Source organism: Purpureocillium takamizusanense, chromosome 9 (assembly GCF_022605165.1).
Source record: "Purpureocillium takamizusanense chromosome 9, complete sequence".
In the NCBI taxonomy this organism is placed as follows: Eukaryota; Fungi; Ascomycota; class Sordariomycetes; order Hypocreales; family Ophiocordycipitaceae; genus Purpureocillium; species Purpureocillium takamizusanense.
The window spans coordinates 1654998-1682362 of NC_063076.1; the positions used below are offsets into that span (position 1 = coordinate 1654998).

The 27365-nt window shown below is 41.6% G+C and overlaps 6 protein-coding genes and 2 non-coding genes across 8 annotated transcripts; 5 read left to right on the forward strand and 3 right to left on the reverse strand.

Annotated features, from left to right (window-relative positions):
* Positions 1-171: 171 nt before the first annotated feature.
* On the reverse strand, positions 172-2969 carry MRD1 (Multiple RNA-binding domain-containing protein 1; the record flags this gene model as incomplete). The annotated part of the gene is made up of 3 exons (XM_047990991.1): positions 172-1674; positions 1905-2687; positions 2739-2969. 3 exons carry the CDS (start codon positions 2967-2969, stop codon positions 172-174), a joined length of 2517 nt encoding a protein of 838 aa, XP_047847001.1.
* Positions 2970-3627: 658 nt separating this feature from the next.
* JDV02_009338 lies at positions 3628-3729 on the forward strand. Its single transcript has one exon. It is a non-coding gene; the product is annotated as a tRNA-Leu (tRNA).
* A 107-nt stretch (positions 3730-3836) lies between these two features.
* Positions 3837-3940, forward strand: JDV02_009339. The gene has a single exon. It is a non-coding gene; the product is annotated as a tRNA-Leu (tRNA).
* Positions 3941-9732: 5792 nt separating this feature from the next.
* On the reverse strand, positions 9733-11293 carry GLN4_2 (Glutamine--tRNA ligase; the record flags this gene model as incomplete). The annotated part of the gene is made up of 3 exons (XM_047990992.1): positions 9733-9816; positions 9896-10763; positions 10863-11293. 3 exons carry the CDS (start codon positions 11291-11293, stop codon positions 9733-9735), a joined length of 1383 nt encoding a protein of 460 aa, XP_047847002.1.
* Positions 11294-11617: 324 nt separating this feature from the next.
* Positions 11618-11995, reverse strand: GLN4_3 (Glutamine--tRNA ligase; the record flags this gene model as incomplete). Its single annotated transcript, XM_047990993.1, has 1 exon — positions 11618-11995. One exon carries the CDS (start codon positions 11993-11995, stop codon positions 11618-11620), a length of 378 nt encoding a protein of 125 aa, XP_047847003.1.
* A 9789-nt stretch (positions 11996-21784) lies between these two features.
* JDV02_009342 (uncharacterized protein) lies at positions 21785-23074 on the forward strand. The gene is made up of 2 exons (XM_047990994.1): positions 21785-22407; positions 22467-23074. Exons 1-2 carry the CDS (start codon positions 21968-21970, stop codon positions 22738-22740), a joined length of 714 nt encoding a protein of 237 aa, XP_047847004.1. The 5' UTR covers positions 21785-21967; the 3' UTR covers positions 22741-23074.
* Positions 23075-24358: 1284 nt separating this feature from the next.
* JDV02_009343 (uncharacterized protein) lies at positions 24359-24934 on the forward strand (the record flags this gene model as incomplete). The annotated part of the gene is made up of 1 exon (XM_047990995.1): positions 24359-24934. The coding sequence occupies one exon, from the start codon at positions 24359-24361 to the stop codon at positions 24932-24934; it is 576 nt and encodes a 191-aa protein (XP_047847005.1).
* A 491-nt stretch (positions 24935-25425) lies between these two features.
* On the forward strand, positions 25426-27092 carry DYN2 (Dynein light chain). The gene is made up of 8 exons (XM_047990996.1): positions 25426-25555; positions 25723-25837; positions 25895-25917; positions 25970-26003; positions 26066-26100; positions 26161-26187; positions 26269-26338; positions 26430-27092. The coding sequence occupies exons 2-8, from the start codon at positions 25786-25788 to the stop codon at positions 26492-26494; spliced, it is 306 nt and encodes a 101-aa protein (XP_047847006.1). The 5' UTR covers positions 25426-25555; positions 25723-25785; the 3' UTR covers positions 26495-27092.
* Positions 27093-27365: the final 273 nt, after the last annotated feature.

The window sequence follows — 27365 nt, forward strand, 5'->3', positions numbered from 1 at the left end:
CGGAGCTGCCAGTAGTCGCAGTGTTAGAGCAACGCAGGAGTCAACGTGCAATCTGCGACGTGGGCCAGGGAAGCTTGTTGCAGCAAAACGCCCGTGCCCTCTTCCCCGTGGGCAGCCAAATAGTTTAGTTCTCTCGGTCGGGTCGCGTCTCCTTCATCAGGATTATCGGATTTATGCTTCGACGTCTTCATCCCCGTCGTTTCCAATATTCACCTTCTTCCTCCCTCCTCCCGTGAGCCGCTGGAGGGCCACCTTATTGGCCTGGCCCCCTACCTTGCGCTGCATCTTCTCAATCTCCTCCTCGGCGTCGACCGCCTCCGCCTCCGCATAGTCGAGCACCAGCCGCCGGCCGAGCAAGTGCGTGTCCCGCAAGGCGATTAGCGCGTTCTCCGCCTCCCGGGGGGTGACAAAATCAGCAAACGCAAACCCCCTGGTGGTGTGGTCCGCCTTCTTTGGAACGCGGACCGATCTGAGCTGCCCGTACGTCCCGAAGAGCGTCCGGATGTCCTTCTTGGTGGCTTGGAAGGGCAGGTTCTTGATGACGATCTTGGTCCTCTGCGCCGCCGCCTTCTTGGCCCGATCCTCCCGCCGCCTCTCTTCGGCCGCGTCGTGGCCCTTGTGGGACGCCTTGACCCCCAGAGTGTGCCCATCCAGCACGTAGCCGTCCATGACCTTGAGCGCCGCCGCCGCCTGCGCCTTGCTTCGAAACTCGGCGAAGCCAAAGCCCATGCTCAGCGTCTGCCCGGGCTTTTTGGGATCCATCTTTGTCTTGACCCGCGCCGAGACGAATCCGTCGAGAGACTGGAAAGCTTCGGCCAGCTTGTTAGTGCTCGTGGCGAAGTTTAAATTGCGGATAAACAGAGAGGTCGTTTCCGCCTCGTCCGCCCTGTCGCCGCCTGACAGCAGGTCGTTGACGCTTAGCTTTTGTACCCCTGTCGCCTTCTGACCGGCAACCAACGTCACGGGCCGATCTGACTGGTCGCCTTTGAAGAGATCTTTGGGGCCCTTCTCCAAGAAGAGCACGCTATCCTTGATGCGTCGGTAGGCGAGCTTGCCAAACGCGGCCTTTGCGTGGTTCGCCTGGGCGAACTGCACAATGGCGATTGTGCCGCTCGGGGGCATGAGAACCTTGAGCACCGGTCCAGACTCCTCAAACATCCGTCTGAGTTCGTCCAGAGTCGTGCCGTACGAAAAGTTCTTGACGAGGATGGAGGTGTCGCCCCGCTTTTGCGACTTGAAGGCGTCCAGGTCCACTCCATTTGCCGCAAAGTACGCCTTGGTCTCTTGGATGACCGTCGTCTCCGCAATGGCCTGTTTGATCGCCGCGTCCGCCGACGTCGGGTCTAGCATCTCCGACTTCGAGACACCCAGGCGGCTGGCGATGGATGTGTTGACTGCGTCCTGGTTCATGTAAAGAGAATTCCAGTTGAATGTTGTCGACGCCGCCTCAGCCTTCTTGCGGATCAGGTTCTGTTTCCTCAGCGGTAGCTTGGAAATTCCAAACTCGTCCAATCCCAGCTCTTTCTTGCGGCTAGCTGGAATGATGTGGATGATGCGTCCCTGAAAAGTTGCCCCATCCATCGCCTGGAATGCCTCGACCGCGTCCCCTGGATCTGTAAACAAGACAAGAGCAAAGCCCTTGCCGGTCCCTGCAGCGTTAGTGGGCACGTGTACCTGCATACGAGTTAGCCGTTGGGCTCACTGACGCCGCTGATCAGGCACCCTCGTGTTATCCGGCGTTCGCAAGGCGTTGGCTCAGAAATTCGAAGCATCTACTAAAATTTTCGCCCAGGGTCTCATCATATACCGGAGTATAAGCTGTCCCTATCTGGGATTCATCATAGCGCCGTTGCGTCCTGGCGGACTCCTGGTGTAAGGGCAAAACAAAGACGATCACAACATACCTCTTGCAGGCTCCCAAATCGCTCGAATGCATCTCGGATGTCTTCCTCCGTAACACTGAATGGTAGGTTGCGGACAAAGAGCCGAGACGTCTTGGAGATTGCCTCGACAGCCGCATCACCCGTCGCCATCTCCTCACCCATGGTCACACCCTCCACCTCGTCATGTGTCACTTCGTCGGAGGAATTCTCAGTGTCTTGTTGTTGTGGGGGCTTTTCATCCGGTCCAGGCACCTGCTGCGCCGGCAAGTCGCCGGGATCGACCAGATCCAGCAGCCTGTTGGTTCTTAATCGCAGCCAATCGTCGTCTGTCGCTTCCGTGGCAGGAACCACACCATCGCCCCTGACCTGCTCGGCAGCCCCCGTTGTCTCTTGAGCATCGTCAGCCTGGGCGGGATCAGGTGCCTTGTCCTCCCTCGGTGGCGGCGAGTGAGCCACATGGACGGCTCTGGTTGGAGAGTCTATCCTCCGAGACTTCTCTTTCCTCGTCGGGATCTGCTCGTACTCGTCGTCGCTCTCGCCCTCTGGAACAACCGTGGACCCGGCTTCAGGATAGCCCTCGGCGGCGTCGAAGGTGGTGTCGTCGGCGATGACGCCCTCCCTGCCAGACTTCATGACCTGTAAGAACTCTCGAAGTTTTGGGTCCGCCTTGGCCGGCTCGTCTCTCTTCCGCTTCTTCGAGCTCGCATCCTGGTCTGATGTGACCCGCGCGGCGGCGCGGCTCGTTGACGCATCAGCAGCGCGGGGGCCGTTGTGGTGGTTCTTGGCGAGGGCTGGGTCTGAGATCTAGCATTCCATCAGTATCAGCAGCGCGAGTAGCGGCGGGGTCGGCCTTACGGCTTTGGCGGGCTCGACTGAGATCTTGGACATGCGAATGTACGATCTGTTGAAGTACTTGACTGCCCTGGAAGCGTCATCCGCTGTCTTGTAGCCAACGTACCCGATGCGTCGCTGAGGGATCAGCTTGACATCCGTCACCTCGCGGTTCCCCGTCGAGAAGTGTTTGCGAAAATCCGTCTCGGTGATGTTGGGTGGCAAGCCCTTGATAAATATTCTTGATGTCGCCATGGTGCCGACGACGTGTGATCAGTCGATTCGCAATTATTGCGCTGTCATGAGGTCTGCCCGCAGCCTCTGCGCTGGAGATGCAGGGGAAAAAAAAAGTTGGCCAAGTTGCCAGGGTCGAATGTTTTGGTGGGACGGCGACGCGATAAAATTTCCTCCGCGGTTAAAGTAGCCTCTTGTAGACTGCGTTACCCTACACCGAGCGGACTGCGTGCACGCGGGTCTCAACAGCTTTGTCTCGCTTCCCGTGGCGCTTTGTGACTTGCCAAGCTCGCTCTCTGATCTTGGCTATATTTTATTCGTCATTGTTTGCATTATGACTGTTGCGATATAATGCATCAGCATTGCGCTGGCGATATTGTGGAATGAATATGGGTAGGGGCAGGCATCTTGCGACTCGACTAAAAAATCACTACAACATTGACCACATGGCGTGCGGTGCTCCTCTTGCCGTACCAGGGGACCATTTAAATAGAAGGCCCGGGTTAACACTTGGGATGGTAAAGGACATCAGATATTTGCCCTATAGCCCTTCTTCCTAAGTGTCATCGGGAAAGCACACTGACACTTGATGCTATGCACTAGACGCCACATGCAGGTGGAGGAGTCAGGCTGGGCTGCATAGGCTGAATTAGGGCCAAAATTTTCCACAACCACCAGCGGTGAGATGGCCGAGTTGGTTATGGCGTCAGGTTAAGGTTAAAATCTTAACATTAATTTCCTGATGGAGCAATCCTCCTGGGTTCGAGTCCCAGTCTCATCAGCAATTCTTTTTTTTGACCTCCTCGACATTTTCTTTTTTATTACACTACCAAGAAACGTGGAGCTTTTATTCAACTTGGGCTGGTAAATCCCTCATCGTTCATCGTCGGTGAGATGGCCGAGTTGGTTATGGCGCCAGGTTAAGGCTTTGAAGCGTTAACGAATGTTTCCTGGTGGAGCAATCCTCCTGGGTTCGAGTCCCAGTCTCATCATGACTTTCCTTTTTGCCTCGGTCTTAGGTCTCTACGGTCGCTGTGTCTCTTTTTGCTTGTTTGACCACGGGGCTGCTGAGTTTGCAAGCGGCTTCGTCAGACAGGAACAGGTCAGTTGTCGAGACTTTGGGGAAACATTTGCAGTAGCAAGCGGACGAGGTGGACAGTGACAGTGCACGCAGATGACGCTTCAGCCGGCAAGGGCATATGCTATGATAGCAGAGACTGGACAGAGTTGTCGACAATTGTGTGGGCAGCGGTGTCTGGGACAATGCCCCCTGGTTGACGAGTGAGAGGCATTGTGCGCCTCATGGTCACGGCTTGCTAGCGTGCAACGGCTCTTGAGAGTTGACAGGATACGGTACCGCGACCTTCCCTCTCCCAGCGATGCTTCGTACAAGCACCGAACAGCCGGTTACTAGCGACCAAGGACGGCATATAATCTAAATATCGTCGTTTCACTATTACATACGACCATAGGTAGTAGAGAATTTCGGATCCCGTCTAGTTCTTTAGCCGCGTTCGATAGAGGCAACATCTAGCGCTATGCGCCTCTAACTTTAGTGCTATCGTCCGCCGATTTTAGACGATAGTGCACCACTACCACCCCTATTACGTACCGTTTGCTAGCTCACCCCGGTCCGAAACAGAGTCGCCCACCGTTTTCTAGGCATCTATACGTGCCCGCCGGTATCGGCTCTAGACTATTAAGCGCGCCCCTTTAAAACTAAGCTTACCCCTAATAATCCCTTAAAATTAGTTATCGCAGCCTAAAATTAGCTAGCCCTTAAGCGCCGGACTCCCCCGGGGACCTCTAGGACTAACTTTTATATTAGCTACGGTATAAGGCAGCTTTCTAGGAAGCTACGCTATATTTCTAATAGAGTTATATAAGTGCCTTATTAGATGCTTAGCTAGGCAGCGCTCTTAAGTCATTAATTAGCGTTATGACATTTCTATTCCTATACCCTACCTTCCTCCTCCCTTACTTAATATATATATAAGTAAACGAGCACTATAGACCTTACTCAATACTATTCCGATAGTAGCGTAAGCGCACTCTTATTTAGTAAGGGTTTAAACGGACCTTCTTAATTGCTAGAAATGCTTCTATCTAAATTCTCGAAGTATAGGATCTAAGAGTAAACTTCTCTAACTTTCCTAATATCTATTAGTAACTATATCCTTAATATACTAAAGAGAGCCTTTAATAAATACTATAAAGACGGTAAGTACCTAAACTAAATTAGGATTATATATATTAAGGTACCCTCCGATCGAATTAAGGTGATAAAAATCTACTTTATAGCGCTTTCTTACCCCCGCCCCCTATATACTATATTAGGTCTAACTTTAGCAAGCTAGGGATACGCTAAGCAATTCTAAGTTAACTATTCCTGCCTTTAACTATTTAGCTAGTATAATAGTATAAGCTAGGCTAATTTAGAGTCTCTCTTATAATCCTTTAATAGTACTATTATATAGTTAATACTTAAAAGAGTAGTTTTCGCAATTATATATAATTAGGCTATATATAGATATAATCTAATACTGCCTTTATATAATATAGCTTACTAGACCCTATAGTCTTAACGTCTATATAAATAAGTTAGCTAGACTGCCTTAGAGTATAGCAATTTATAAGACGTCTTAACTAACCGGACCGGATCCTATAGTTATGCGCTAAAAGGCTAGGGGATGCTCCGTTAGTTAAATAGGGGATATAGCGCAACCTCGTATTAGAATAAGTATATAAGAGACCTATATATAGTCCGGGATTCAGACTACACCCCTTACTTAATCTATCTATAACCCCCCTTAACTAATATTATATTAGGTACCCTTAAGCTCGTTAAGGCTTTTAAAGAAGTAGGATAATAAGAAAGATCTATATTCTAAAATAAGTAATTAATACTATTCGTTTATATATTAGGTCTAAGCTATACTTTTTCTAATGATAATAGAAAGTGCCTAACGCCCTATTAGTAGTAAGCCCTTCTACCGCCTATTTAGATATAAATAAGACCTGTCGATTAGCGGCTAGAAGCAGCTATATATAGGGCCATTATAATAATAGTATTTAGGGGTTCTTATACGCTTTACTAAGGTAGTTAAGTCGCTAATTATACTAAGAGCGAAGTACTTTAGCTAGTCTATCTTATATTCTTATATATCTATATATATTATAACGCTTTATTAGCTAACTACTAGATGCTATAATATATCGGTTATTATATAGCTGCCTGCCTTATGCCCGACTGCTTAAGGACGGACGTATACTACTTAGGGACGGATATAAGAGTATAATAGGCACGTCGTACTACTATACTATACTCTATATACTACTAAACTAAGATGGATTCGCTAATAGCTTACGAGTAAATAAGCTAGTAAGCGAGCTACCTATCCCTTTTATAATATAGTATCTTACCTTTCGCCTAATTAAGTACTGCGCTCTAGCGTCGCATATACTTCGCTTAAGCCCCCTTAGCCCATTACTACTCATTTTATTTATAGCCTCTCTCCTATACTTTTTACCTTCTTACCTACTTTACCTACCTCTACGCTATTACTATAAGCCGCGGCAAGTCAGATAACCTATATCCAGACTTACTACGCTTCTGGGCGCGATTTTCCAAACCGTCCGGGCTAGCGTCACACTCGCACGGTGTACACTATATAGTTACCTCCCACACCCTCCTCGAGGGCGTTATTTTCGCTGCCCTTTCCCCTCTTTTCGAGTATCCACACCGCGCCGTATTGGCCGTTTATACACAGAGTCTAGCTGCGAGTCTATTACGTATATCTATATAATTATCCCTTTCGCTAATTTCTTATCCTATCTCTATTGCCTATTAAGCTCTAGCTTATTGCCTATATATTTACCTAGTTATCTTTAATAATACTATATAGTATATATATTAGCGACTATATAATTATATCTCTTTAGCTCTATTATAATATATATAGGCATGTTTTAGATATAAAAGGAGCTTTACTCCTCTATAGCTCCCCTCTCTTTACTATATCTTTTCTCTATCTTTTCTTCCTAATTTAAATAACCTTAATAAAATCCTAGACTACTTTAACTATCTTAAACTAAAAGATAGCTCCTAAGTCAAACTCTATACCTATAGTAGAAGAGGTACGTTACCCTTATATTACCTTCCGTCCTATTATTTAAACTAACGTAAAGTAGTGTAAAATAAGCGGCTATAGTTATTTAAGCTTTACGCCTAGTAACTTAAATTATATATTATACTATACCTATAGATACTATAAAGACGACTATTAATGAGGATTAGGGTACTAAGGAGTTATAGAATGCATTATTAGTATAAGGTATAGGCTTAGAAAATACGTTATTAAGATTATACTAGACTATATTTAAATATAGCTACTCGGTATAAATTACTCTATAATTAGACTTCTTTATACTTATACTTTATACTTAATATATTATTTTAGATTAGAGGGTGATTTTTATATCCGATTAAATAACTCGCTTATTATAAGACGTCTAAGAAAAGGCCCTCTCTTTATACCTTATAATAGTCTGCTCCCTTTAGCACCCTTTAGCTTCCTCCGCTATTACACTCGCGCTAACTAGCTAAAGGGTAGTTAGCGATATTTAAACATTAAAATTCTTAATTCTCTATCTAAAGCTAGCTACGAGATTGCCTCTTATAGTTTTAATTACGTAATAAGCAGCCTATATAAGTAATAGAGAGCTTTACTAGTCTCGAGGCTTCCGTTAAATATAACACCCGCCCTATTCGTCTTATCTAGGCCCCTTAAATCGCCTATCGCCTTATTACCTATATTAAAACCGAATAGCGGAAACTATTATAGAATACTATTAGAGACCCCCTTTACGGGCTGAGACTATATACGCCTAGCGAGGACCTATAAGGAAATAAAATCTATTCCTGCCTTATTGACTTACTAGCCGGCCGTATTATTAGCGACTTCGAGATAATTAGGGAGCTATTAAGTCGCTCCGAGATACTAAGTTATAAAGACGGGGATAATTAGCATATATAAAGTAAAGAGACGAAGACGAAGACGAGATATATATATATATATAGGAAAAAGCTATTTAAGCTAGTAAGGGAAAAAGGGGCATATATAACCCGGGCCCGATGCATAAGTCGGCTAACTAAAAGAGAGGTCTATACCGCTCTATACTGCCCCTAGGCCGACCTAGGTATAGATACTATCTAGTAAAATATCGGCCTATAGATATAATAGCACTATTGCTAGTAAGGCTATTTAGCTCCTCTAGCTCCGGCCGGTCTTATTACTATTATTATTAGGGTTAAAGTTTTAAATGCTAAATATAGTATCGTTCTAATAGGTACTTATAGCGGCTAGGAGAGACGCGGTAGCTATAGCTAAGGAGAAGAGACTTAATATCTATATTGATACTATATAGGTCGGAAGAAGAAGAAGAAGAAGAAGACTAAGATTGAGACTAAGAAGAAGAAGACTAAAAAAGCGGCTACTACCGAGAAGAAGAAGATTAAGAGAGCGGCTACTACTAAGAAGACAAAGATTATATTACGGTAAGCGCGAGCCCGGGCTTGCTTAATTATTTATCGGCATAAGCTTCGCGAGAGAGAAAAGTAAGTATATCGTCCTTATTAGGCGCGTTGCCTTTATATATATCGTGAGATTAATTATTATGCTAATCCGGCCGCGCTCTCGCGAAGCCGTATATAGTAGCAATAACGAAGAAATCCTCCGGTATAGTAAGGTACTTTGCCTTTATATAGCTCTATGCCGTATAGAGCTGCTCGACGAAGGCATCGATAGAAATGAAGTTACGAGATTAAGAGAGAAAAAGCGGATTACGGTCTTATAGAGCGTAAGTTCCGGTAAATTAAGAGTAATAGAGTAAATAAGGGCAAAGGTCTTCTTTACTATATAGTCTTTAGTAGCCTATCCGGCCCGACGTAGCTAGGCAAGGATGGCCGGACCGATATTGAGAATAATAAGAGTTTTTACTTAGGTATCTTATTTCTTCTATTTTAGTATAAGCGGCGCAGGCGGATCGGAAGAGAGATAGTCTTCGAGCTCTAAAGCCTCGAGGGCTAGCTCTATACTAACTTATTACGTATTAAATTAATCTAGATCGGTTAATTTAGGCAGGGCTATCGTAGGGGTTATAAAAGATATAGAAGGAAGGAAGGGGAGCTAAAGGCGCGAGGGCTTATAACCTATAGAGTAGAGAGATAAAGACGAAGACGATATATATATATATATATAGGAAAAAGCTATTTAGGCTAGTAAGGGGAAAAGGGGCATATATAGCCCGGGCCCGACGCGTAGGTCGGCTAATTAAGAGAGAGGTCTCTACCGCTCTATAGGATATACACTCTAGGTATCGTTATGCAATATTAACGATATGCTAACGGCGGTATTACTAGGCTATACTCCTCCTAATATATAACTAATTTAATTGCTAGCACTTTCATAGATATAGAAGATATAGAAAACGTAACTCGAATTCCCGTCTGCATTTAATCGGCTCTATAAACTAGTGGCTTCGAAGTGGCTCTATTCCCATTAACGCTCTAGGAGCTCTAGAACTCTGGATCCAGCCGAGTCGGAATTTACGTAACTGTAAATCCCGTCTAGCCGAATTCACTGCGATGCTAGTCCAGTCTAACAATATCACCATCCTTAAGCCTAGCCATTATTCTAGTAATGGCATACGAAAGATCGACCCAGCCATGGACTCTGAGTGAGCGCAATTCCCACTCTTGATTCGCTGGTGAGCATCCAAAGTTTCAGCTGCTCTTGCCGGGGTCCTCCTTCAAGGCTACAATGCGATTGAGCACAATCTTATCATCCGTACTGTCCGAGTCACAGGCCTGCCAGGAAACAAGGCACACATCATTAGCATGAATGAAGGGAGCAAGACAAAAACAAACACAGCAAGCAACCACTCACAAAGTAAGCGACTCGCATGCCCTGAAATCGGATACTCTCAGGTCCACACTCCCTAGTCTTCTCACCCTCTGCCTCAGGCCACGGCGCACGACGGCGCACTTCGTAGAAGCCAGCTTCGATCACGGCGTTCGGCCATATAGTCTCACTATCAGGGTTGATGTCGTTTATAAACCCTCCGGGCACCGATTTCGGCCGGTCTGACTTGAATAGGGCGGTATGAATACGCACTTCAGCCTTGGGCGAGCCCTCAGGCACCCACTGGATAAATGTCTTGGGCTTCTTGCCATCCTTGTCAAAGACGGCTTTAATCTCTGTGACGGCTCCAGTGGCTTCATCCTTGGTAAAAGAGGTAGCCTTGATAGCATATGGCATGTGCAGGAGACCAACGATCTTGCCTGGTGCGAGACGGAAGTAGTCCTTGCTGTCAACCTCGCGGAAGTCAGAGCGGTCGATGTAGATACTCTTTGTCAGCCGAATTATATGGGATCCCATCTTTGGGGCCTTGGACAGAAAGGGTATGTCGAGATCCTGCTCCTCAGCGTCTTCAATCACCACACGCACAGGGTCGAGGACAAGCATAAGACGAGGAACAGTCTTCTCGAGATACCGCCGAATAGTCTGCTCAAAACGTTTGATGTTAATGGAGGTTAGGGCGGTGGTCACGCCAAGCTCATAGATAAAGGCAAGGAGAGCTGCCGGGGGTACACCTCGTCGCCGTATCCCCTTAAGGGTATACAGACGCGGATCATCCCAGCCGCGAACGACCTTTTCTTCTACCAACCTTCTCAGGTCTCTCTTGCTCATAACCGTGCCGTCGAGTTTCAAGCGGCCATATTCGCGTTGCATCGGCTGGAACTCAACCAGCAGCCTGCTCTCGTATAAGCTAACACCACATCACGCAGGGACGGTTCAAATCTAGAAGCTCGTGTTCCCACATCGCGACTCGAGGGAGAAAGGGAATACATACTGGTTTAGCCATTCGTAGCTCTCTCGCGACAGAACGAACTCAGTGGTACATAAGCTGTGCGTGATACCCTCAAAGCTATCACACAAGCAGTGCGCAAAGTCATAAGTAGGATACACCCGCCATTTTGTACCGGTCCGAAGGTGAGGATGCTGGTTCTTGGGAATTCGGTAGGCCGCAATATCCCACATCTGGGGGTTCGGATTCTCAATATCCTGCTTCATGCGGAGCCAGGCGGTCTGTGGAGCGTATTCGCCGTCACGCATGTCCCGGAATTTCTTGAGGTTGGTGTCGACATCCTGCTTTGCATGCTCGCAACGATATCTCGGGGTCAAGCCATCCTCGCCGCCACGCTGCAGCTTGGTCTCGGATTCATTGCAGTGACACACGTAGGCCTTCTCCTTCTGGATCAGCTCCTCAGCGAGGTCATACATGCGCTGGAAGTTGTCCGACGCATATGTGATCTCGGACGGGGTGAATCCCAGCCACCGAATCGTCTCCTCAATGGCCAGGTAGTACTCCTCTTTTTCGGCGTCTGGGTTTGTATCATCAAATCTAAGTTCGTTGTGTAAGCGAGAATCGGAGGTCTACCAACGACCACGGGAACTATGCACCTGAGAATCTGCCGGTGTTAGTTAGCTGCATGTTGGAGACCCTGGAGTCCAACTTACTGTTTTGCCGCCATGATGTCTTGCAAACCTAAAGTTGATAGCAATGGCCTTGCAGTGCCCAAGCTAGCTCTCTATGTTAGCTTCCTTTTAGGGACGCAAGAAATCAGCCAAAGAGGAAATGTATACATGGAGGTAGCCATTCGGCTCAGGTGGGAATCGCGTCACGACATTTTCCGACGGGCGAAGCTTGTAGACCTCGGCAAGGAAACCCTGCTTGAACATGCCATCTGGGTCGAAAGTAGCCTCGTTGGTCTTAGCGGGTTTGCCGCCTAGCGCGTCGGTCAGCTCTTGACCTCCGGATGTTGGCAATCGCGTCGATGCTTGTCTGCTGTTGCGCAACACGGCGGCGGCGGTCTTCTTGGCCCGCTTCTGCGTACGCTTCTTGAGCTCATTCTTGGAGACCATTTCCCCAGTCTCCGCGTCAAGCTGGAGCTTGGCAGTGTTTTCAGCAATGGGATCGGCCATGGTGATACATGCGTTAGGTCGCTGCCGAACTAGATCTGACAATGGAAAAAGGTTGAGATAGAGGCAATGGAGCGCGCCGTCCCGTTATCTTAGTCAGGTCTGGATTTACGGGGCCACAAATCTTTTCGCTCTAGTGAGTCAGACAATCACATCACGTTTCTAAGCGCACGTAATATAACAAGGCGCGGGCGTTTAAAAAAAGAATAGTGCTAGCCGTATAAATAGAAAGTACTAGCCGCATTAATATTCTATATTTTTCTAGGCCCGCGCCCCGCTCCTATACTATACTAGCTATTTTTAATTTATAAGTATAGGATAAGACTAATGCACTATAACTTACGCTAATATCTTAATTAAACTTTAATTAAATTATATTATTATAATACTTATACTTATATTTATATATTAATAAGGCTTAATTTACTTAAAAATATATTTCCTTATAATATTATAATATTAAAGTATTATTATTTTACTTTAGGCTAAGCTTATATTTATAATTATATTTATATTTATAATTAAGCTTATAGCTTATTTACCCCTTTATTAATAGGGCTTAATTTACTTAAAAACGTATTTTTATTATTTACTTAAGATATTATAATATTAAGGACTTATTTTTCCGGGCCGGGCTAGGTACCTATATATACTTAATGCTATCGCTATTATAGCTCGTAATGCCGCTAGTTAAGGTAAAGCCGCTATACTATTAGCTACCTTATAATGCCTTATTTATCGTTATTATCGTTATTAATAGCGGTAGTAATAACGGTAATAATAATAGCAGTTTTTAAAGGGGCTCGCAAAAGAGCTATTTAAGTATTATAGGTAATATCGTAAGTAATATTATAGGCAGTATTATAAGCGGCTTTATAAGTAGCTTTATAAACAGCTTTAAAAGGTATTAATTATAATATATTAAAGTAGCTTTTATATAACTTATTCTTATAAGGTAGCTAAGCGCTAGCTCTAATAGTAAATAATATTTAAGTATAGCGGGCTATATACTATAGGATTAATTAGAAAAAATTAAAAAATAAAATATCTTTACTTTTAGACTTTTCTTCCTTTATTAATAGTAAAACTTATTATTTATATTATTAATAAAGGGATTATTATTATTATTATTATCTTTTAAGTTAACCCTTTTAATACTTTTATAATCGCTAACTTTAATAATATAATTATTATATTATATATTTTATAGATAGACTATATTATATAAGTTAGCTTAAGGTAATTTAATAGTTTAAAGCTAAAGTTATTAAAGGAATTTATTAATATATATTATTTAATATATATTTATAATTATAATAAAGCTAATATCTTTAGTATAGCTTAAGCTTATATTATAATAGTCCTTTATTTATAAGAAGTAATAATATTTCTTTTTAAGATTATAATAATAATTAAGAAATTAATCTTTAATTTAATAAAGTAATAATAATAAATATTAAGCTTTTAAATAAGGTATAATTAAAGATATTATAATCTTTAGAAAGGTATTTTTATTAAAATTAAAATAATCTTTATTTAAGGCTTTATAAAGATACTTAAAGAATAAAATTATTATATTTAGTTTCTATATATATTAGGTTTTATAAGGGGCTTAGCTTAATAAAAGCCCGAGGCGCGGCCCTAAGCGTAGTAACGCTACGTATAGTTAGGACCCTATACTAACCTAGGCCTATAGCTAGTTATATAGGGCTATATATAGCGGGCGCTATGCGTATAGGGGCTACCTAGTATATAACCTTAATTTCCTTCCTTTATAGTACGTTAAATATTAATAACCCGACCGGCTCTTATTATATAGCGCCGGCCCTATTATAATATATATTATTAACGATAGTAAACTAAGTAATAAAGATAGACTTAGCGGTAACCTATAGGCTCTCGATAGAATAATAGGTATAATAATAGGCGTAATAATAAGTATAATAATAGGCATAATAATAAGCGTAATAATAAATATAATAATAAGTAAAATAATAAATATAATAATAAGTATAATAATAAGCGCTATAATAAGCGCTATAATAAATATAATAATAAATATAATAGCTAACGTAATAATAAGCGCTTTAATAAGTAAAACTTAAATATTTAAGGGTATAGCTATAATTTATACTTAACTTAATAGCCCTTAATAAAGTAGCGCTTAAGCTTAAGAAGTAAAAGCTACTTAAATAGCTAATATAAGATAGTAAGATAAAATATTTTTATTTTTTCCTATATTAACTAAAAAGTAAATATAAAATTAATAAAGTAAAAAGCCTTAATAGGGAAAGTAAAGCTACTTAATATTAGCTCTTTAATATATTACCCGTCCGACTATAGCCTTATATAAAGGGATTTTAGACTTAAGGAAGACTTAAGGGCAATAAGGAATTATAAGCCTTCTTTAACTATATCGAATGCCTCTTTAATAGCGAATAGGTAAAGGAAAGAGCGCTTAATAAGCTATAAAGCTTATATTAAAGAGATAAATAGCTTTTTAATACTTTCTTTTTTAACTTTAAAAATACCTTTATAAATATAAGTAAGTTTACTTAAATAAAAGATACCTAAATCTTAATACTATAAAATATTATATTTAATGCCTTAAAGGAATAGCTTATTATAGTATAAATATTAATCGCCTTTTATAAATATACTTAATACCTTTAAGAAATCGCTTAAAACTTCGAGAAGACCTTATACTTTAAAGAGCTATAAAAAAAGGGCTAAGCCTAATATAAATACTAATTTACTTATTTAAGAATAGACTAAATAGACTCCCTTATAGCGGTCTTAACTATTAATTATTAAAGTAATATTATAATATTAATTACTTACCTTAAAAAGTATAAGACTAGCTTAAATAAAAAGGGTCTTTAAAGGGACTTAATTAAAGAAAGTAATAAGTCTTATTAAGTTAAGTAAGCTATTAAAGATAAAAGGGAAAGAAAGAAAAGTAAAAGGCTATACCTCTATTATAAAAGGAGTAATTACTTAATAGCGCGTTATTTTTATACTTTAATAAGGTAGCTTATAATATCGAACTTAATTAAGCTATATTATATAGTCTTTATTAAGCCCGAGCTTAAAAATAAAGGTAATAAAGAAAGTAAAAGTAAAGAAGCGGCGTTTATATAAGGAAAAGCGCTACCTTAAAGTAAAGCTATACTTTAGGGCCTATAATAATATAAATAGAGAAAATAAAGCTTAAGGGACGCTTAAAGACGACTCTATCGGTAATAATAATATCGATTAATAAAAGTCCTTTTTATTCTATATTTATTAATAAAGGATATAAGTATTATATAGTTATAAATAAAGAAATAGCTTAAGACCTTAAGGTCTTAATAAAAAAGATCCTTTTTTATAAGGTAAGGGGTATATTAAGTATTATAGATAAAGTAGCTATTAAAGGGCTAATATAGCTAGTCGCGGATATAAAGGGCTACCTATAACTTATTTATACCTATATAATACTTTAATTAAAGTTCCCCTTTATCTTAAAGAAGCCCTAAATATAATATATAAAGTCTTACTTAATCTTATATAAAGGTAGGCTTTAATATAGCTTATTATAAATATAAGTATAGTATTATTAAGGGCCGCCCCTTAATAGCTTATTCTTAAAGGATATAAAAAACGCCTATTATATTATAATATTAATATTTATAAGGTATATATAATAGATTAAAAAGTAAAAGGGCGGTAATATAATTAAGGTAGCTATCTTCGCTATTAATATAAAAGATATTAAAAAAGCGCTTATATTTAAGTAGCTTAAATTAAAAAAGGAACTTTAAGTAATTATTTTATTATACTTTTATAATTTACTTTTACTTTTTAAAAAGTAAAAAGTAAATAAGCTTAACCCTTATAAGCCTAATATAAACTATTAGATCCCCCTTAAAATAGGCCTAAATAGCTAAGACTTACTTATACCCTATAGAGTACTTTATAGTATATTATATAAAGAGGTATTAATATTATAGAAGACCCTTAATAACCTTTTCGATAAGGGGTTTATTAAAGTTAGTAACTTAAAGGTAATAGTGCCTATCCTTTTTATATAAAAGCTAAGGGGCGGGCTTTATTTTTATTATAATTACCGCGCCTTTAATACTATTATAAAGGTAAATTATTACTTTATCCCCCTTATTAATAATACCCTTTATAACTTAATAAGCGCCTATTAGTTTATTAAGCTTAATATAATATAGGTATTCTATAAAGTATAAGTAATAATAAAAAAAGAGTAAAAGATTATTTTTTATATAAGGTATAGTTTCTTTAAGTAAATAATTACCTTATTTAGCCTTAATAATACTTTAATTACTTTTTAACGCTATATTAATAATATATTATAGGACTTCCTAGACGATTTTTACTTTACTTATATAAATAATATCCTTATCTATATAAATAATACCCTTAAGGAATATTATATAAAGGTATAATAAGTATTTAAGCGGCTTTAAGATTATAGCCTATATCTCGATTTAAATAAATATTAATTTAAGGTTAAAACTATTAAATACTTAAGTTTTATTATCTATATAAATAAGGGTATTAAAGTAAACCTTATAAAGATAAAAGTAATTATTAAATAACTAGCCTTAACGATATAAAAAAGGGTATAAAGCTTCTTTAAGTTCGTTAATTATTATTAGGTTTTTATACTTAAGTTTTTAGATATAGCGGCGCTACTTATAGCTTTAATAAGGAAGTAAGTTCCGTTTATATAAGAGCGGGAGTATTAAATAGCGTTTAAAGCCCTTAAGGAACTCTTTATAAAAGCCCCGATCCTCTTATAATAAGACCTTAATTTATTTACTTTCTTAAAAATAGATTATAATAAGACTACCTTAAAGAGAACGCTCTTATAAAATATAAATAGCTAATAAAAGCTAATAGCCTTTTATTTATAAAAACTATCCCTTATTAAATAAAACTACCTTATTTATAATAAAGAGATATTAACGATTATTTATTATTTAAAATAATAATCGGTAAAGCTTTATAGCTATAAGAGCTTTATAATACTTATAGACTATAAAAACCTAAAATATTTTATAACTTATTAATACCTATTAAAATAATAAGCGCATTAAATAAAGTTACTCTTAAAGTTTAACTTTTCTTTAAAATATAAGTTAAGTAAACTAACTATAATATTTAATATACTTTCTTATAGGGATTAAAATTAAAAGACCTAAAAAGACTATAAAGCTAAAGACTTATAATTTATCCCTTAAAGCGCCCTTTATATATATATTAGCATTACTTTAATTATATTAACGACCTTATTCTCTAACCTTTAGTTAAGCTCTTTATAATAGCGAAAGGTAAAGTAAGATATAATATATTAAAGCGCCTTTTATATAATTAAAAGTAGCGCCTATACTTTTAACTTAAAGCTTAATCTTAAAGTATAGATTATAAAGTATAGCCTTAATATAATAAAGAACCTTTACTATAAGGACTACCTTTAAATATTTAATACCCCTTAAGTAATAAAGGTAAAAGTAAAGTCCGCTCTTAAAGGAATAGACTTATAAAATAAACTTAAGGGTTAGCTAATATAATAGGCCTATAATTTACCCTTCTTTAAATACCTTAATAAAAAAGGTATAATAGCTATATTATTATATAAGTTTTATTAGCCCTTAATATAATAATATATTAAGAGGTTCCTTTATAATTATAATACTTATAGTTATATAAAGATATAAAGGGAATATAAAAAGGGCCTATTATAGCTTTTATTTATACTTAATTAATTCTATAAATAGATCTAAATAGACTTTATTATAGACCTCCCCCTTATAAATAAAAGTCGCTTCTTTTAAGTTATTTAAAATAGGCTTAATAAGGAAGTTATATTAAAGTTAATAGCTATTATAAACGCTATTATATATATAAAGCGCTTCCTTTAATATTACTTTCGTTAATATAGCTAGCCCGCTATTATTATAAGTAATTAAAAAATAAATTAAATAAATAGCTTTTAATAATACCTCTATAAGCTAATAAATATTAAGTAATAACTTAATATAATATACTACCCTTAAATAAATAAAGGTATAAAGAGGATTAATTAAAAAGTATAAGTATACCTTAGGGCCTATATTAATTATAATTAAAATAACTAAGATTAATAGCTACTTATAGCTTAGCTTATACTTAATAGCTAAATAAATACCTTAATTAATATATCCCCCTTTTTCGCGCTTTATAGCTATTACCCTTAACTTATTATAAGCGGCCCTTTTACCCCTATAAGGGAAATAAGCTAATATATTATATTAAAGAATAAAGTATAAGCCTTTATAATAAAGCTTAAATAAGTTATAGAGCTTTATAGCTCTATAATAATAATAGCCTTACTTAAATAAAAGTAATAAGCTAATTATATATATAGCCCTATAAATAGGTATAAAGTAAGGGATAAAGTCTAGCTCGACCTTTATAATTATACCTTTATAAAACTAAAGAAAAAGCTTAATTAACTATACTTAAAATATATAATTAATAAAGTAATAAGCCTATATATAGTTAAGCTAATAGGCCTACCTTTAAGTATATATAACTATTTTTATATAGACTAGCTATAGCATATAAATAACGACCTTATATTTAATTAGGCTATTTTAAATAATTAGCTTATATTAATATAAGTAAGTAATAATATATTCTATAAAGTAAAAAAGATCTTTATAGTTTAATAAAAGCCCTATAGCTAAGGAATTAAAGAAAAAGCCTTAATTAAATAAAGTAGATATCTTAAGCTAATATAAAAGTCGCTTAAGAAAGTAAAGTATATTAAAGTATATAAATATTTTATAAAATAAGCTAGTAAAAAGCGCTAAAAAGAAATATTAATATTAACTTTACCCCCCTTAAGAAAAGAGGGCTATTTTATAAGGTATAGTTATTCTTCCTCTTTATCTTTTTCTTTATCCTTTTTATCTTTTTCCTCTTTTTCCTCCTTAATAGTAATAATAATAATAGCGGTAATAAAGGGAGCCTTAATAAAGGCGGCAATAATAGTCTTAACCGCTATAAAGTAGTCCTTAAAGGTACCTACCTTAATAAATAATTAAGTATTATTACTTAAGGTAATAATTAAGGCAATAAGGGTAAGAGTAAAGGTAAGGGCATTAAAGTTATTAGCGCTACCTTTATATAGGGGTTAATAGCTATATCGTTAATACTATATAAAGATAAAAAAAGGGGACTTACTTAAGTATAAGGCCTATACGCTTTAATTCCTAAAGGTATTAAATCGCTATATAAATAGCGCTTAATACTTTCTTTACTTTAGCCTTTACCTTTTTAATAATAATAATAATAGCGATAATAATATTAATAATAATAAAGGGGGCGGTAATAATAATAATAATAGTAATAATAATAATATTAATAATAAAAATTTAATTATATAAAGTAATAAAGAAGGCTAGGCCCGATTAATAATATATATAATTAACTATATAATAGCTATAATAGCTACCTTATAACTAATTAATATAAGCTATATAATTAGCCTTTAGCTTAATATAGTATATATAAGGGTAAAAGTAAAGCTCTTTAATAAAAGTATTAAATCTTACTTTCTTTTATCTCGAATTAATAATACTTATATAAAGAAAGGTAAGTATACTTATAGAGGGCGATATTAAAGGTAGCGATAAATAGCTATAATAAATACCTTAAAGGGTAGCGATAAAGTAAGTAATAAGGGGGGGGAGGCTAAGATAGTAATAATAGCGGCCTAAAGTATAATAAAGGGGCTAGGTATAGCTATTATAAGGTAGGGGGGGCGATAGACTTATAGTAGTAATAATAATAGCGATAATAATAAGGGCTTTAAGAGCCTAGCCTATAAAGACTTTAATAATATCTATCTTAAATATTAACTTAAATTAATACGCCTTTATACCCTATAAAGTAAAGCGTAATAATAAAGGAAGAGGGGGTAAGGGACTTATTATTATTATTGCCGCTATTATTATTACTATTATTATTATTATTATTACTACTATTATTATAATAGCGGTAATAACGCGGCGGTAATAGTAATAATAAAGTTATAGGAGGAAGGAAGGAAGCCCGCTAGGCTTAAGGGAAAGAGGTCTTTTTATAATTATACCGTATTAATAGTTACGTAAGGCTTAAAGGGTAACTTAAGGTAAATAGCTATTATAACGTCGTTAACCTAGCCGGCTATAAGTATATACGGGCCGGCGGGTAGGGCTTGCGCTAAAGGGGGTAAAGATACTTAATTAAAGGAAGTAGGGCCCTTACGAACGGACTTACTTATTATATAGCGGGCGGTAATAAAAGCTAGCTACGCGCGCTTACTTATAGGCCGCTAGGTAAAGAAGCCCTTAACTAAAGGGCTTAAGTAAGGGGTTATCGCAAGCCCCCTTATAGTAGTTAGGGCTAGCTTAGGGGGGGGGGGGGGGAGTAAGGGTAATATAAGGGGCTTAGCCTAATAAGAGCCTAAAGCGCGGCCTTAAGCGTAATAATGCTATATATAGTTAGGACCCTATACTAACCTAAGCCTATAGCTAGTTACGTAAGGCTATACGTAGCGGGCGCTATGCGTATAGGGGCTACTTAATATATAACCCTAATTTCCTTCCTTTATAGTACGTTAAATATTAATAACCCGACCGGCTCCTATTATATAGCGCCGGCCCTATTATAGGTTTTCTTTAATATTAACTTTTTTCCTATTTATTACCTTTATTAACTTAACTACCTATAAAGTTAGCTATAGCTTTACCTTTTTATTAAATTTAATTAGGGTAATAATCTCTTTATTAATATTATTAGCTTTATTATTAATAATAAACTCTTTAATAATAATAATAAGCTCTTCGTTAATAATAAAGGCTTTATTAATAATCCCTTTATTAATAAGCTTAATAAGCTTAAAAGCTAGCTTATTTATATTATCCCTTTTTATAATAAAATATAAGGCTATTTTTAATATTTTAATTATTTACTATATCGATATTATAAGTAATAATCTTTTAAGTCTTATAATATAAAGATATTTTTAAGCGTTATAAAATATATTATATTTAAGGGTATATTAAAGGTATTATAGACTAATATTATAAAAAATACCCCTATAGACTATAGTAAAATTTAAATCCCAACTTAATTAAGTAAGCGGCGAAGGTTATATATATAACTTATTAATAGGGGTTAAAATGGGTTAAAAGTAGTAGTTTAACCCCTCTACCGTAGTTATGCTTCCTTAAAAAGTTACCTTTTAAAAGCCCGGTTATACTAACCGCGCGTGCCGAGCAGGGCCTAAACTACTAACCGGCAGATCAGTAGTTAAGTCGGTAACGACTAGCGAACACCGGCTATTTTATGTTTTTTTGTTCTTTTTGCTAGGTCGCTTGCTTGTGCGTTCTCTAAGCTGATCATCGTCCCGTCGCGCACTCCGTGTGCGCGTTGCTCGGGTAGCTGATGCTATAATGTACAACTTGTTATAAATGTACAATATACTTCGTAGACAATATGAATCCTCAACCGGCACTTCTCTTAATATATTCCTGCCTCTGTAGCGCTTTATACACAGCTCGTCGGCGATATATATCTGACGTTTTGCGTGCGGCACGTCCAACTCAGTCAGGGGTCCCTAGACGCTGCATCTCCAAATTTAGAAGACAATGCACCAACGCTTGCGCCTCCCAGTCCCTGTCACCGTTTGATCAGCTGACCGGACTGGCAGCTCACACCTCACACTGTTGTTTGTTTGCTTGCGCGGCAGTTGCCCCAGCCTCACCAGCACCGGCCGTCGCAGCAGAGTTGAGATAGGGCCACCCACGGGTCACGCTGATACCGCGCTGGGACAGCGTATGTACAGCACGACACGGAAAGAAGCTGTCATTATTTGCCTGCCTCCTCGCAAATTGCCGTAACAAAGCCCGACACGGTTAGCTTGCGTGGGACATGGCGTACTCAGAGTATTCTTTGGACGACGAGCTCGTGACTTTCTTCGCGAAAACCACTGCAAATCGTTCGAGCTGCGATGCGCGGGCGGAAGAGCTTGTCGGCGGCAAAGCTATACCCGTTGCAGTGCAGGGAAATTGCAGCTACTCCGTCTACGCTGGCGCGTGCCTGGAGTATGTTGTTCAGTTTCGGCTGCAGTCTCTGCGACTGGATATGAGCATCGCATCGCTCGCGAGACAGGTATATGGGAGTCTGGCGCCAGCGGTCTCTTTTGAAGGCCGAATTGGAATAGAATCAAGTGACAAAGAGCCGCTTCATGTTCATGTGATGAGCCGTATGAAGGGAGTGACTCATTTGGACTTTATTCTCTCCCATGATACACCCGACAATTCGCAGGAAAGCTCCATCAGACGTAAGAGATTGATGACTGGCGTGGCACGGTGAGAAGCACGATTCTGAAGGTCAATCTACGGTATGAATACTCTACCAGGTTGGCTAGATTCTTTGCTCTTTCGTGGAAGACGCCTCACCCAGTCGACCCAAGCTACCGCGCTGATATGAAGGAGATCATTGCCAACGAACTGCGGATGCTGCTTGAAGCTCTCCCTGCGCGACTGCATGGGGCTGTCCGGGAATGCATTGACTCCATCGATGCCGTATTCTCACTCCCCATGGTTCTTCTCCACAAAGATTTCGGCACCTGCAACATTATTGTCGACGAAGTGACTTGCGACTTGGTCGGGGTCATCGATTGGGCCGAGGCGACAATCTGACCCTTTGGCTTAAACCTGCATTCTCTGCAGGGCCTCACCGGAAAACTTCATCTTCGGCACGGCTGGATACGGTATGAAGACTATCACGATCTGCACAGCCTCTTCTGGAAAACCTTCAAGGATGAAGTGGGCGGGCTAGGAGACGAATCCCTCGAAGCCGTTCGCATGGCTAGGATCATGGGCTTATTGCTGTCGAGAGGATTTACGGGTCGCCTGGGGGCGGAGCCATCTCCCATCAGAGATGATGAAAACGGCCGATATAACATGTTGTCGCTGGATGGATTTTTGTTGAACCGTGACACGAAGTTTGAGGGCATCCATTGACGCTGGGAGCATACCGTCAGTCCTGATGTGTAGAAGGGCCCAATCAAATCTGCACGTGTGATATCGAACTTTCGGATGCGGGCGGTCTGGGGTTTCATCTGAAAGCTCTATATGTACGTAGCATGCAGGCGCAAGTGTCGAACATGGATACTGAGGGGTCGATGCCGACCGCCTCATCTACGGCCTGAAGCCAGCGTGGGCTACCAGGCCATTCATTGAGCAGCACGAAAAAAAATAGACAAAGAGTGCGCCTCAGTAAAATGACGAGATAAAGAAAACGAGACGGGGAAACTGAGCCTCCTAGAAAATATTTGGAATATGGTAGGATGTCACCGCACCCGCTGCATGTGCCCTACAGGTAACAAATGATGTAAGTCATCTAGGGGTGCACACCATTGTGGCTCGTCGACTTGTTGCTGCCAGACGGCACCTCTCTCTCGACTTCAAGGCGCGTCTCAAACAATGAGACGTGCACGAAGCAGATTAGGAGCCTAAAAGTGGTTTGTCGCGACGAGGCTTCCGTGTCTGGCTATTCATGACTTTACCAGGGGTAGGAACGGGGTCGAGCGCATGGGAAGAGGCCTTGCTTTGATCGATCGAGGGTTACTTTTAGGAGCATCGGACAGATTCTGATGAGATACGGTATTCCGGGAAAAGTTGGCCCTCGCAAGCGCGCAAGGGCAGAGCACCATGCGCCAGTCTGCGACGATGAGGAGGATGAGCACTGTCATGACATCAAACTGGGAAGAGGAAGCCGCAACGCCTGATCCACGATGAACGCAACAAGATGGGAGGTGGTTGATGGTTTCGCTTCAGCGGATGCCTCTCTCCAAAGCTTTGAGCCGTCCGTATTTGGGGCACAGCGCATCGATCCATGTGTTTTGTGTCCACGGTTCAGTGAGCGGGCGGGCCAGGTGCTGTCTGATACAGTTGGCACTGGCCACTGCGCGACGTGAGCACGGGCAGCTTGAAGCTGAATGTGATGCAAGACGGGCCAACGAACGCTACGCGACCGTCGCCCTGCAAGTCATGGCACTTGCGCTCTTTTTTTGAGGGTATTGGCTCACAGCCGCTTTACAGTCGCGGCAAAGGTGCAGTGAGTGGTTGTGTATGTATGTATTGCGTACGTAGGTATATTAGATGGACGCGCTTCCCTTGCACGGCACCAACCATGAGAAGAGCACCAAGATATAAGTTATACTATATAACCACTCCATACATACATACGCTTTACCGAGTGCACCGCATCTACACCTCGTCGGTGGGAATCATGCAGCCTCTTGTCCTCGTCGCAATGGCCGCTCTCGGCAGCGCAGCCATAGTTCCCCGAAACACCGCCGACGGCATCTATGCCGTGACCTTGGACGCCCGCGGCCAAGAGGTGCACACCCGCCTACCAGACGACGCCGAATTGCCGCAAGACCTCAACCTCTCGGCCTACGACAAGCGGGAGGAGACGAAGAACACGCCCTGGAAGTCGGAGGACCTCAACACGTTCTGCACCTGCGGCAACGGCGCCGATAAGCACGACACGGACGCGGCGGTGCAGGACCTCCAGTCCCAGCTAGGCCAAGGCAAGAAATTCAACTACTTGTCCGTCTACTCCAAGAGGGGAGACGTGGTCGCTTTCGCCTGCAAGGAAGCCAAGCTCGAGTTCGCCGAGACGTCGGCCAAGGACGTGGAACTCATCATGGCCGAGGTGCGCTCGGCTTGCGGCGCGTACACGCCCGGGTCCGCCAACTTCAAGGTCAAGCGGGATGGGACCAATAGAGCCCTCACCTATGGCTTCATGAAGCTGGCGGACAAGGACGTGGAATTCTGCAGAATGGCGACGGCGTCGTACAAGGTCCCGAAATGCAACCACCACTAATCATGTCAGTTGGCGGGTGACGCGAGGTTGACTGCGTCTGGAGTTTCAAGGTGTTAACCAAGTACCAAGTATGTATGTGTGGACGTATGTGGGTTTGGCAGGCAGGATCCGACGCCCCCCGTACCTCTTACTTCGTACATGAGGTACTTGTATCGCGCCCTGTAACGTTGGTACTTAATTGGTAGATGAATTGAACCGACTTGGTAATTATATCAACGGGTGATGAAAAGAAGACTGAGTCCGTTGGCGGTGCGACCGCGAGACGAGCGAGACGAGACGCCTGGAGAGCCGCGTCTCGTCCAATCGGGCGCTCGCGCTCCCGAGTTACCAAATGATTTAATTTAGGTACTAACTCCAGGTGCTGTACGGAGTACGTGCCTCTGACCGAGCGAGCTACTGTGGAGCCGCCCCGGGCAGGTGGGTGCGCGTGCCCTGCTGGGCGCCTTGCGGCTCCCGTGCCTGCCGTCGTCTCCTTTCAGCTCCGAGAACAAGGAACGGGCACGCACGGGCAGCCTTATTTCACGAGCATCGTACATCACCGCTTCCCCCGCCACCCCTCGTCATCATCGCTGCGTCCCCAAGCATCGCTTATACGCACCCGTCGCCCCGTGTTTTCCCTCGGTACGATCGCTCCCGAGAAGCTCTCCTTCCTCGAGACCTGAGCCAGCTTAGCTTCAGCCATCCGTAGCCCACCTTCAAAAGGGGTCGGTCGGTCGGCCGCTCGGGTCCAGGGCTCTAAAGACCATCGCCCGTGACGCGGCGACGTACGGTTGCTAACAAGACGTCAGCTCCAAGAACAGATATCCTTCCCCGGCCGCCCGCAATCGTCAACGAAACCCACCGCCGCAAACATGTCTGAGAAGCAGGCAGAAACCCCGTCTGCCCCGCGGGAGAAGCTCGAGGGTACGCTCTCGCCCTAGCCCCCTGGACCCTTGAACATCTTGCTGACGGCCGTCACAGCTCAGATCAAGTCCGCCGACATGGTAAGACGCCTCGACCGCAGACCCATGCAGCGCCGTTGCTAACGCGAACAAGACGGACGACATGCAACAAGAGTCGATCGAAGTTGGTGCGTTCTGGCCAGCTCCACGATGGACCACGTCCCGCCGCGAGGCTGACACGGCGATATAGCCCAGGAGGCCATGGCCAAGTTCACCATTGAGAAGGTCCTATACAGCGCGCCCCGATGGAGCTTTGGAGAGCGTGCCTGCTAACGGGGTAAACAGGACATTGCTCAGCACATCAAGCGCACAGTCAGTCTCCTTGAACGCCACGCCCCTGGCTTGCAGCCAGTAGCTTTCGCACTGTGACCAGACTGACAGGAGCACTCACAGTTTGACGAGCGCAAGGGCCCGACCTGGCACTGCATCGTTGGCCGCAACTTTGGTAGCTTCGTGACGCACGGTACGTCCCGAGATGAACCTCCCCTCATGTCATCGATCGCGCTACGTCGTAGGCGACAGTGACCAGTGGAGCTGATACGGCGGCCGCACAGAGACGAAGCACTTCATCTACTTCTACCTCGGCCACTGCGCCATCCTCCTCTTCAAGACCCAGTAGATCTTGACCGAAGACGAACGACGCAGCCGATGCACGAACCACGAGTCACGAACCGAGCGAGCCGTTTCCCCGCTGACCACATGAAGAGAGTCGAGTGATGCGGGAGGGGCCGGACATGCGCAAGGAGTGAGGAGCCTGGATTTCTTTGGCAGCCACGCGCAAGAAGAGGGACGAGTTTGCGTGCGATTTGCAGATGTGCCTGAGGACAGGAAGCGTCGCGTTTTGTCATGTTGCGTTTTGCACCGTCATATTCGCTAGATTGCGAACATGAAAGGCCTCTTGATGAATAAGCTCAAGATGGTCCTCGTCGCCCGACCGCTCCCGAATCTTCTTGCCTCGCGCTGTGACGGAAACGACACCCGAGCAGCCTTTCTTATCAGAGGGCATCGTGGGACCAAACTCGTGTGTGTGTGTGTGATCCCTCACCAATGAGCACCAGCTCGGTTCCCAACGGGCGGCATGTCTCAGGAACACCCGAGCCGGGACGTCGGTTCCGTCCGCGAGAACCTCGCTAATAACATGCAAGCGAGCGCGGCTGCCATCTATTCGACGAATGACCCGGATGCCACACCCATTCTCTGCGGCCCGACTGCGCGATCCTTCCTTTGTTACCGCCCCTCCTGCTTCGCTCCCTCCCCTCTTCTTCCCCCCTTTTGTCCTCCCCCCAGGGGTGGTGCATCTGCACGTGTGAGAGCGCCGCCGCACGGATCCCGCGCAACGGTCTTCAACGAACGAATCGTCTCACCAGGACCGCATCGCTCAGTAACAAAAGGCTTCTTTCGCTTGATGAGTCTATGTACATACATACACGGGTGCGGATGCCGACCCGTGAGTGAGAACCAAAACTGTGACCACCACCACCAATCCATCA